This window comes from Pteropus vampyrus, unplaced genomic scaffold (genome assembly GCF_000151845.1).
Source record: "Pteropus vampyrus isolate Shadow unplaced genomic scaffold, Pvam_2.0 Scaffold159, whole genome shotgun sequence".
NCBI classification, from domain to species: Eukaryota; Metazoa; Chordata; class Mammalia; order Chiroptera; family Pteropodidae; genus Pteropus; species Pteropus vampyrus.
The window spans coordinates 2119742-2132600 of NW_011888940.1; the positions used below are offsets into that span (position 1 = coordinate 2119742).

Below are 12859 nucleotides of genomic sequence, written 5' to 3' on the forward strand. Positions count from 1 at the left end.
CTATTCCCTGGCTCCATGAGGTGCCATTTGACTTATTTCCCACATCTATCAGTAACTTTTCACTTTCCTTTGTGATTTGTTTTCTCAACTCTCATTTTGATTTTTCCCCTTGAATTTCACTACACTGTTCTAAGGACTTTTGCTCTTTATTTATAGTCTCCTCACAGAGAGATTATTTATGACGATGCAGTCACTGTTTATTGCGAGCCTACGTATACTTGAAATTCCACTCTCCTCACAACATGTAGAGATTTTTGTCTTTTCTTCAACTTGATAAGTCCGTAAGAAATTATTTTTTCTAGTGATACTACATTTGCTTTTTATCACCCTAATCAAATATAGTACATAATTAGTTTAAACAGAGCAACAAATTAAAGTACAATAATAAAACCAAAATGAAGTTTAGGTAATTTTTAGACTTAATGCAGATGTTTTACAGTGCTTCCATCTGTAATTTGCCATAACAGTTAGTTTTTCAGGTAAGCTGTAGAGAAGTGATGACGATACTATTGTTTATAAATTCCTCTTAATTCTGAGATTTATGATTTGTCCTAGAGAAATTGAGATTTCAGAGAAAACAAGATAAAACCAGGAAACAACTTTTAAAACCTTTAAGAACAAGAGTGTAAATATGGTTAATATTTAGGTTTTGTTGGAAGATCGTTTTAGATCACGCACTGCTTCTTCCTAGCATGAGTTACTGTGATGTAGAGGTTTATATTGTAGAAGGATAGACTAAAACTTTTTCAGTATGGAGTTTAAGCTGACTGGGGAAGGACTTGTAGTTTTCCTAATATTTGTTTGGAAAGGATCATAGCAATTAGGATTTACATCTGCATTGTTATCAGTCTTCATTTTGTTTGTGTGGCTCTGTTTGTTTCCTTTAGCTATAAATGTCAGAGGTTAACACTTCTGCTAAATGTCCTTATTTTTGTCTTGCCTGTTGTCTTTGTCCCTAGAGACTCCTTCTTAAATAGTCTGACTTTTTTCCATTGTTATCCTTTATTATGTGTATATGCAAATCCCTGTCAGTGTGATGGTTAGGTTTTGGGGGAGGGGAACCATTCTATAATTCTATGAATTTTAGTTCTCAGTTTTTCAGTGGGGCTGTGACCTTCATAGGTGCATCTAGCTTGTTTTGTTGTCGTCCTCATCCTTTGGTGAGACAGGAAGGCTAGAGGAGGCTGGAGTTGAGTATTTCCATTATCTCATATCAGTTAGACTCTGGTAAAGCCTGTGTTGATTGAGCTCTGATAAAATAGTTTTCCTTGATGGCAGGTGATTGGTGAGGAGAACAGAATGTTTTGGGTGCATTTCAGTATGGCTGAAGGAGAAGATTTTTCTCCTGTTTTTGCCCTGAGATCCTTGTGGGCTTTCTGGAGGTATAAAACTCATGAAAAAAAATGGATGTCCCCTCAAGACTGTGCCCCTGGGTGTTTTCATCTCTTTAGCTAGTTCACACTCAAGTCTCTAGCAATTAGTCACGTTACTTTTAAGTTTTCCTACCAGCTGCTGGCTGCAGCTTCTGCTCCCAGTAAGCTGCGATTCTCTGTATGTGCCTTTCTCTCCAGGTCCCAGGTTGGCATTTGGCTCCAATTCTCTGATGAAAACAAGATGAGTTCTTGATTTTCAGTTTGGTCAACTTTTTTGTGTTGTGAGGATGGAAATGATGACCTCCAAGCTCTTTGTTTGTTGGACTGGAAACTGGAAATCATGTGTCCTTTTCATTTTGGAGACTTCCTTTGCTTTTCAGTATACCGAGGTTCACACAGTAACCCTGTAATGAACGGTCATTGAGTTCAGATTCAGGGGTGCTCAGACTGTTCCTTCCTGTGACTATACTGCATATGTTTCCTTTCAGTAAAAGTTTCCACAGGCTTTTAGTTTATCTTTCAGATGCTATATCATCTGTAGACAGCTCACTAAGGGGATGGTCGCGGGGGCGGTGTGGAGAGATCCTTTTTGTGATGTTTTCTCTCTCTCTCAGAGTTCTTTCATGAATTCTAGTTTTACAACCCATGTTTTAAGTGGGGATGATTTTTTTTTCAGGAACATGGCACATTGTGTTCCTTTTCTCTAATCTTTGGCCTCCTTATACAATTTATGTTACAGTTTTTGGCATTAAAAGAAGAAAATCACATAGGGTAATTTTCGTTTTACAACGAGATACATAAAATCAGATGACTTCCATATAACATTTTGAAATTATAAAAAAATTATACATTCAACAAAGTCAGCTGATTTAAATTCTCTCAAATGTAGAGCTTGTAAATTTGGTAGAAAAGAATGTCTTAACATTATGGCTGCTTTCCTCTTTGGAGAGTGGTGCCCAATTTGCATTGTATAGTAAAAGTTTAAATATCATTTAACCTGCTTTTACTTTGATATTTCCCTATATTTATCTATTATCTTATTAATACAAAGCATCTAGCCAAAAATCATTGTTTGTTATTTATGCTGGTATTTTTTTAAATTTATTAACTTTAAAAAAATTCCTTCAGTCTCGTAGTGTGGATAAGCAACATGCCGTGATCAATTACGACGCCTCTGCAGATGAACATTTGGTGAAAGATTTGGGCAGCCTAAATGGGGTAAGTTAAGAGTTTATTTTCTGTCTTATTTGAATATCAGTTTAATGTAAGAAGACATATCAGATTACATTTTTTGTTGGCATTGTATTTCTTTTTCTTAAGTTTCCATTTTACTTTTAAATGGCTACTTGGTTCATAGCACTTTGGGAACCGTACAGTAAAATGTGAAACTAGCCCATGTTCCCAGGGAGCCGTGTAGGCAGTAAATACTTAGAAGGATTCAGGAGGTCGTTGGTTATTATCTGTACTGTTTTAAAAAGTCTTCTTTAGGAGATTAGATGAAAGTTTGACCTCACTGAATGGCTTAAATTTGTATGTGGGAAAACACATGACAGTAAGAAAGCAAAAAAAAAAAAAAGCACTCTTGGGAGACAGAAGTGTGGGTTAACTGTAGAAAATAAAGGTGGAAACATGGTTCGGTACCAGGTGGTGGAGGGCCTGGGACCTCCTGTACTGGAATGAAAGAAAGCGAAGCACATCCATGTACCTTAACAAATTCCTCATTGCAGCTTCGGATTCCTACTTTGAAAATATTTTTTGTGTAACTACAGTGGATTTTTTCCTAATTCATTTGATCTTTTCACATTGGAAGAATATAATTAGCCGCAGAATAAGAGAATACTGAAGTTTGAATAACTTATCTTATTCTCAGTTTTCTTATGGGTCTGCTCACATAAGTCAATATAGTGTTGTTCATATCTGTTTTGTTGACTGTCTTTAAATGAATGTAAGAGAAACTAAATATATCCCAAGTGCTTCTGACTGCTCTTGCTTCTCAAAACATACATTCACAGAAATTTGGCAAATATAGCAAAACTTTTTTTTTGTTCCGATTTGGCCTGCCACTAAAGGACTTTTGTATTTATTCTTTGAGATACTTTTTTTGTAGGTGTGTTTTGCCGTTGGTTTAATTCATTTCTTTATTTATTTCTCATAGCATAGAATTAAGTCTAAATTCTTCAGGTTTTAACGGAAATATCTCACATTGGGCATCACCCACATTTCCAGATTCATGTTCCATCACGCTTTCTCTTGTCATACCTCCGAAACAGTAGTTTCATACTATGGCGTCTCCTCCAAAGAATTTGTTAGATTTTCCTCAGCCTAGTACTTCTCCCATCTGCCTTGTAATTTATAAAATTTGTACATATTTTTAAAAGTAAAACCCAAATTTCACTTTTTTTCCCGAGGGGAGCAAAGAAAAGGTGCTCAGGAATATTATCTTGCTGATGTTATGTTGAATGGATTGAAGTAGAGAGAAATAGGCAGACTAGGTGCAAACTTTTAACATGAGGGATAAAGTAAGCAGTATTGATTTCCAGCTCCTATCTGCAGAATTATTCTCATCTTCTCCACACCTATAAACCTTTGTTTTAATCTGTTTTGGGTGCTTGATTATCAGCCTTGTATTAAATCTACTTTTGCACTATCTGTCACTGTACTGCTTTATGAGCTCCTAACAGTTCATGTGACCTTTGCTTCTATAAATAATGCTGCAGTGCCCAGCTCAGAGTTCTGCATGGCTCATGAACCCACTAGATCTTTTTCGAGTGGAATTGAATTAATTTTCTATATGAAGGCCTTTACAGGAAAAACTCTTTAACTACTTTTTTATGTTGAATATTTTAACAATGTTACATTCTATTTTTAAGCTTAGAAAGTTTCATCTTGACCACAGTGTTGTTCAGAGATGTCTTTACATTGTTATCTTGGAAAATAATAAGTGAGAAATACATCACAGTGTGATTTTTAAGAGCCTGTGATCAAATGTAAAACTTATTTGGTGTTGGTTGTAAAAGAAGTCAAGTGAGGTGTTAATTTCTAAGTTTCTCTAGGCTGACCTTTCTCAAAATTTGATTATATTCAATAATTTTATGAAATATAATAACTCACAGAGAGCAACATCTACATTTTGAACTTGAAATCAGGACCTGGATTTACATCTCAATCTGTAATTTACCAGCAGTTAACCTAGGACAAATCACGTAATCTCTCTGAACTTCAGTTTCCTCCTATGTATTCATATTAGTTCCCAAAGCTGTATGAAAATATAGAGTCGAAGTTTATAAATTTGAAGACTCCATGTAAAATTTAATCACCTTGTTTTAGCTTTAAAACAGTGAAATGATAATTCTTGCTCTATAATATTATGAGGATTAAATGTGACAATACACACGGGATATGTGCCTGTTACAGAACGTGAAAGCATTATACAAATGATAAATGTACTGTCACTCAAATGACAGTGTAGGCAATATGCCAGAACTGACTTTGGCAGCCAAAGCCCGTGAGGTACCAACTGTCATGCATTTTATTCCTAAGAGAATTTGGAGACTATTGTTCACAGACTACTTAATATTCATATAATTCTTGAAATTTGAACATCAGGTTAAAAGTAGTAATTTCAGAATTAACGGGGACACACGTAGTGGTTATGAGCCCAACTTGAATTCATACTAGTAGTTTAACCTTGAGTAGGTTACATAATTTTTCTGTTCCTCATTTTTTTTTTTTAATTGAAATAGTAAAATGATAGTCCTCTCAGGTCATTGTGAAGCCATAAATAAGTTAATAATTTTAAACACTTTTAATAGTAACCATTCATAAGTAAGTTAGCTCTTGTTACGGTAAGAAAAGCAGTTAAAACAGGTTTAGCACCCTGTAGCCTATATACTTTTCAATAAATACACTTATATTTTTTTAAAGCACTTACCAACTCAACTCAATTTATAAATAACTCTACCTGTGACCACTTCCACTCCTTCTCCCTTTCATTTTACTCTAAAATATACTCTCAAGGGACCTAGGTCTACACGTGATGTTATTGCTGCCAGGAACGAGGTCGCTCTGCCGGGGAGGCCGCTGGTTCTGTCGCTGGTGCTGCAGTGGGTCACATCCCTGCACGCCCCTTGGGAACCTCGTCTGCCTTCATTGCTTCCTGCCGCCTCCCTCCCCTGGAGCACGTGGGCCCCAGGCTACCCACGGTACCACACCTGTCACTCCGGCTCGCCTCTTGTTACTAGGCTACCCACTCGGCTCCCTGTGTCCCAGCCCCTGCCAAGTCCCCCTGTCACTCTGGAGTTCCTGTGTGGGGTGGGGAGGACGGAAGGGGATGGTTCTGGAGGAAGAGACTGGTCACAGGCGGTGGGAGCGAGGCGGTTGTGCTACTGGCCACATAGTTCAGATTTCCAGGCACATTAATGTAATATATGGTGGTTACATGATTTTACACTGTCAATTATGAAATTTAGTTGTACGTAAACTAAATTGGCATTTATCTGGTTCGGTTGCTTTTGTGAGGTTAGTGGGGTGCATGGGAGAGTTTGAGGAGCTTTCCTGGCTGGGGCACCTGAGCTTCCTTGATGTGACGAGGACATGAGATTTGTAGTTCTGAGACCAGAATTTGAATCCCAGCAATTCCACTTCTGAACTCTGAAATCTTGATTGTGACTTCACTCTCTGCCTCGCTGTCCTCATGTGTTCTACCTACCGTTGATATAAGAAACAAAATCTATTTTTCTTTTCATATTTAACTTATTAACATGTTTTATAGTTGCTTCAATAAAATGATTTGTTGAGTGTGTTCCTCTTTGACTGTTTTCCCCCCAGATGTTTTCACTTGCATTTTTGTGAGCTGAAACTATGTGTCTGGCTCATATTTCTAAGCCTTTTTAGACCTCAGGGAAGGTTTCAGTTATAACTGCCAGCATGTTAAAATTATATGTTTTTTGATCTCCGAAAGTACCCAGTACATATATTAAACATTCAATAAGTACTTAATATTTAAGAGAGTTGAGCAATCCTAAGCCTCAAAATTAATCTTATAGGTAGGTCATTTTCGGCATACGGGGTAAATAATGGTGTTTTACATCAAGACAGTTTTAAATAAAATTAGCTTAGAACTGTGGCATTCTGACACAGTATGCCTAATTGTTTATCTTGTGCTACCAAGCATTAGTGAATTAATATTTTCTTTTGTTCATCTCTTTTCTATCATTTTCCTCAGCTTTTCTGTTTTGTAATTATACGTAGAATACTTCGGTACACTCAAGATAGAAGTTTTAAAACACTCTAAAATGTTTGTTTTGGAAATGAACTTGAAATTAGAGTTTATAAATGTCTGAAGCCTTTGAATTTTCTTTATATTAACAGTTCAACCTTTCTGTGAAGCATGTTGGAAGCTTGTGATTTAGGATTACTCATAAATCACACCAAGTTGTGATATCAAGTTTTAGTAGTATTCAACTGTCTCCATATTATCTGCGGTTGAGATAAAGATTGCAGCTTCTTCTAAAATTTTTTTGTAGACTTAAAGAATGATTCTGTGACATATTACAAAGTGTCGGTTATGCATAGGCACTTGAGAATATGACCATAATAACATAATCCCCTTATACATTTTACTGTACATCATTCAGGGCCCTTCTAAACTTCCCCATCACGGAGGGACCCTTCCCAGGTATTATGGCCAGCTCAAATCCAATGATATAGAAAATAGAAATCAAAAGGAAAGAATAAAGTAATTTTTAAAGTTTCCACTTATTGAAAAAAATGTCGGGTATTTATATGATAATCTGCATTCTGGGCAATTAAGTATAACATTGTTCTATGCTCTATAAATCTAGCAAATTCTAGGTCTTTATCTTCCAGTATGCCAGGAATAATAGCCATCATCATTTATTATATGTGTCCTATTACAAATAACTTATAGAAATTAGCATAAAAGGATAATGAAAAACAACTTGAAATTTTAGTAAAACATTAGAGATGACATAGTTTTCTGGTTATGAAAGGTACATAATACACAAAATATCTAATGTTCTTTAAATGCCACTAATACTCATCAGTTGTCAGGCATTCACCTGGGAGATATAGATAGATAGATTCGTTTTATTAATGTCGAATTCAGATTTCAAGTACATCCCCAGCTGATATCTAGTTTATCATTACTTTTAGTTCTTGCTCTTGCACTGTCAAAATGCGTTATCTTAAAGACTTTAACAGCTTAAAATGCTATTAAGAGGATGGCCATCTTCTTCCACAGTTGTAAAACATTTCTTATTTTTCAGTTTATAAACAACAGAAGATTAGTCTACTAATTTTATTTCTACATCATCTCTTTCCTTCTAATTATCTTTACATAGATACCTTCCTTGAGCATTAGTCCACTAAAAAACTAATCAAATAAATGTTGAAACACAAATACCAAAAACTGTCAAAATTTCTTTTAAAATACGCAATGGTTTAGGTTCTTATTGAAAACTATTGCATGATCTTTCTTATTGAATGGCTAACTGGATGAAAAATACCCTATATATTTTTTGTTCTTGGAAACAGTCTTTTCTTGCATTAGAGAAAATTCTTACATTAGAGAAAATTTATCTAGAATTATCTTCATTTGAAGACTTATGGTCTGATATTTTGCTGACATTATCAGTTTTGTCATTGTTATACTAGAGTGCTGCCGTCTTTTATAATCTTATAATTGTGAAATATCTTCCTGTCTATTTTCTTCTCCTTGCCTTTATGGATGCTAAATGAAAAATATTGAATTCTCAGTTGTGTTCTTTGGAAGCTAAAAAAGAAAAAGACAATGATAGTGTCACCAGATGTCTTTTATATTTTCTTGGAAAGATGGCGCAATATTTTGGGCGGTGCAGTAAGAAAGCTGAAAGTTGCTGCAATAAATGATGATTTATTTCATAATTGCATCATCCTGCTGTGTCTCTGCATTGCACTACAGTAACTACTAGCTATATATGGCTATTGAGCACTTGAAATGTGAATGTTCTAAAAAAAGTACAAAAAAAAGAGTGTAAAATGTCTTGTTAATTTTCATATTGAATATTTGTTGAAATGGTACTATTTTGGACATATGGGTTAAATTAAAATTTCATTAAAATTTTATTAAATTTTATTTAAAATTATTACAACTAATTTTACCTCTCTGTTTACCTTTTTTAATGTACCTGCTAGAAAATTTAATAGTATATGTGTGGCTTGCAATGTGTTTCTGTTGGATAGTGATACTTTAGGTAATTCCATTATTGTTAATAGAAATAATTGATGAGTATTGATGAAATAATTACAGGATTATGAAATAGCAGAATGTTTCAAGACAGGAAAAATAAGATCACTAAGATCCCATATGTATCCTAGATTCATAAAAGGATCCAAAGGACTCAAGTGACAATTGTAAAATAGAATGAGTTTTATTCAACTTTTTTAAAGTAAATTTCTTTTTGTTCTTTTGAAAAATTCTAAGAATAAAAGTAATGAAATATCAGTCCTCAGAAATAATTAGAATTGTCCAGAAAAGCTAAAATTGAAAGTTTAGTACACCCTGATGATATCAAGGATTAAGTATTTTACCCATTACAGTAGACGGTTTTCTTGGCATCACTTTTAGGTACCTAAATTTGTCTTTGCAGCATGGCGCGCTTAGAGGAATTGCGACCTGGTTCTTTGTGTGTTAGCAGTAATAGTGATAAAGGGCTTAGTGTGAAATCACATATCAGCATATAAGATGCATGACACATTTTATGATACATAAACTGTATTACCCAGCGCATGGTATGCACTTCTGAGTATCAGTTTTGAGTATTTGAGTATTGATCTGAAACGTATTAATTAATAATACACATGTAACCGAATTTCTTTTTTTTTTTCTTGTAGACTTTTGTGAATGATGTAAGGATTCCAGAACAGACTTACATCACCTTGAAACTTGAAGATAAGCTGAGATTTGGATATGATATCCTTTTATGATTTTGCGCACTTATTAAATTTATCAAAAAAATCTTTGGTGTAAATTAACATTTCTTGAGACACAAAAATTCACGATATAGGCACGCTAAAAGTGCCTTCCCCTGCTAAAATACATATTTAAAAATAATATATAGATTTTTGTTACTATGTCTATTCCTAAAAATAATCCTGGAAAAGTTGATGGACTCAGCTTTTTTTACTCCTCTCTATATATATAGTTTCAGCAGAGGTCTCCCTGCAGTGCTGTGGTGTATGTCATTTGGGTATCAAAGCGTGTAACTGGAGAGAAGACAGAGGAGTGTTTAATATTAGCCCAGCCCAGGGATTTTTTTCGATGGATGATAGTGGCACAGATCAGTCTCCCCAGGGCAATGTACAAATTTAACCCTGCCTTTCCTGCCATCCCTACTTTTACTTCATTCCATCTTTATTGCCTGTTTAATGCAAAATCTTCAACATCCTATGTCTTCTGAGACCCACGCTTTCTGATTAAGTACATTATGCTCGTAGAGTGTATTTTAAAACGTTTTGTTTAAAAATAGGATTCTAAGTCACAGGGACATGACTATCCTACTACCTAGGACAGGGTAAAGAATCACTAGTGAAGAGAATGGACGTGATTGAAGAAAAATAAAAACACTTCTATTCATACGAAGCAGAAACTTGGTGAAAAGGACTTATTTGTATTTACTTAAAATACAGATATTCCACATCATGCTGAATGTTTTTCTGCAGTTTTAATTTATTTACTCCATTCATCTGGACTTCAGTATTAAGGAATGTATTAAATGTATTGACAACTTGGATTTTATCACTCTAGCAGAGAAAATGTAGTCTCAGCTAAGTAGAGTTGATAGTTAAATGTACTAATACTTTAAAATTGTTCTTAGAGCATAATAGTTTTTACTTTATATTTAACTTAAACTTTATCAAAAAACAGTTTTTTAACATATTATATAACCTTTACACTTATGGAGCCAAAGGAACATATGAAAAATGAACTGTTAAACATCAATACTTTGGAATTGTATATTTTAAATTCTTTTTAAAATATGTATCACGTAAAATGAAGAGTTAAGGGCAAAGGGCTTGAAGAAGCAGGAACACGTTTGACTTGTTTGAGAAACAGCATGAAAAGTTAGCCTGGCCAGAGCCAGTGAACCACAGGATATGGGAGTCCAAAATATAACTACATTGTTATTAGTAAAAAGTCAACGATCTTTTAAAGAGATTTAAATGATAAGAAAAATATTTTACATTTGTATGCCCATCGTACTCATATCTTAATCCAGTGCAGCTATCTTTCTCATGTTCTGTGTTCCTTTTTATAGATTCATATTTTCATCTAGTGTCATTTTCTTTCTGTATGAGGACTTCCTTTAGCATTTCTTGTAACATAGTTCTGCTGGTGATGAATACTTTCAGCTTTTACATCTAGGAAAGTATTTCACCATAGTTACTGAAATTATTGCTAGGTTTAGAATTCTAGGTGACGTTTCTTTCTTTCGGTACTTCGAAGATGTTCCTCTACGGTATTCTCACTTGCATTCTTTCCCTTTGTCCCTGGTTTTGAGCAGTTTGATTGTGATGTCCTTTAGCGTAGTTTTCTTCATATATCTTGTGCTTGAGGTTTGTTAGGCTTCTTAGATCTGCGAGTTTATAGTTTTAATCAGATTCAGAACTATTTTCAGCCATTATTTCATCAGACATTTTTTTCTGTCTTCCCTCCTTCTCCTTCAGGAACTTCAGTTAAGTGTTTATTAGACTACTCTAAGTCTTCTCACATCTTACTTATGTTCTGTTTTTTAATCTATTCTCTGTGTGTTTCTATTTGGATTATTATTGCTATTACTATAGGTTTACTAATCTTTTATTTGGTGAGGTATAATCTATCATTAATGTATCCAGCATAGTTTTCATTTGTAGATGTTCAATTTGGATTTTGTTTTTGATATCTTCCAAAACTCTGCTTAACTTTTCAAACATAATAAAGTTATCATAACTTAACATCTTTGTTGACATCTGTGTCAGTTCTGCATCAATTTCACTAGATTGACTTTCGCATGCATAGTAATTGTTGATTAGATGGCAGACGTTGTGAATTTTACCTTGTCAAGTATTGTATGCACACTTTTATATTTCTATAAACATTTTTGAGCTTTCTTGTATATATTTTCTTGGAAATAGTTTTATCACTTTGGGTCTGGCTTTTAAGATTTGTTACACTCCTAAGATTAGTCTTAGGCTAATTGTTCCCCACTACAGAATCAAGACCTTTCTATATGCTCTACTTTAGGGGTCAGCAAACCCACTGGCAAATCTGGCCCTCAGCCTGTATTTGTAAATAAAGTTTTATTGGAACACAGCCACACCCACTCCTTTACATATGTCTTTGACCGTTTTTGCACTACCACAGCAGAGTTGAGTAGTTGCAACAGAGGTCATATGGGCCAAAAAACCCTCAAATATTTACTTCCTGGTCCTTTACAGAATTGGCTGACCTCTGCTTTGTCCAGTGAGTCATAATTCATGAGTTTTTCCAGCCTGGCTGTTGGGAGCAGACACTAATCTTGGCCCTGTTGTGAGCACTGGGCACTATTTTCCTAATTTCAGGTGGTTCTTGTCATAGCCCTGGATAATAGTTTTCTCATTCGCATATGCTGATCAGTACTCAGTTGAATACTGAGCAAGACCTCTTCAGGTGTCTGGAATTCTCTCTCTGGCAGCCCTCTTCGCTTCAGTACTCAGTCCCGTGAACTGTAGTCACCTTGGTCTCCCCAGACTCTCAACTCAGTTTCCTCCAGGGAATCTTCCAGACTCTGCTTGCATTACCCCTCTTTGCAGTGTGACCTGGAAGCTCTCTTAAAGTAGCGATCTGGGGTAGTGACTGGACTCACCTTGATTTGTTTCTTTTCATTCGGGAATCACTGTCTTTGTTGCCTGATGTTGATTATCTTGAAAACCATTGTTTAATATATTTTGTCCATGTTTTTGTTATTTTAAATTGGGAGAGTAAATATGGTTCATTTTAGTCTATTTTGGCCTGAAGCAGAAGGCTGACAAGTTGAGTTTGGGCATTTTAGATATACAAGTTGAAACCAGGGGAGAGACAGAAATTTGGATATTTTCATTGTATAAATAATATGTAAAACCTGAGAATGAATGAGATCATTAAGGGAGTGAAGATAGATTGGTAAGAGGTCCATAGACTGAAAACTGGTACACTAAGGGAGTGAAGATAGATTGGTAAGAAGTCCAAAGACTGAAAACTGGTACATTCCATCATTAAGAAGAGGGAGAGATGAACTAGTATAAAAGACTAAGAAGGAACCACTAGAGAGGCGAGAGGAAAATCAGAGTTTGGTATGGTTTCTGTGCGTAGTGGAAAATGAATTAAACATCACTTAAATACTTTCATTCTTAAGATTCTCCCCTCCTCACCATCCCAGTCATATGAGTTACTATGAGATATTTTATTATTGTATATAATTATATGTTAT

At 34.9% G+C, this 12859-nt stretch overlaps 1 protein-coding gene across 10 annotated transcripts in view; it reads left to right on the forward strand.

The window, feature by feature from the left end:
* The window catches only part of CEP170 (centrosomal protein 170), a 126120-nt gene that overhangs the window by 38821 nt on the left and 74440 nt on the right, over positions 1-12859 (forward strand). For all 10 annotated transcript variants that reach the window (XM_011370078.2, XM_011370083.2, XM_023536568.1 and 7 more), the window contains exons 3-4: positions 2502-2591; positions 9267-9345. In XM_011370078.2, the coding sequence (XP_011368380.1) occupies positions 2502-2591; positions 9267-9345 (169 nt within the window). The remainder of the gene's footprint in view (positions 1-2501; positions 2592-9266; positions 9346-12859) is intronic.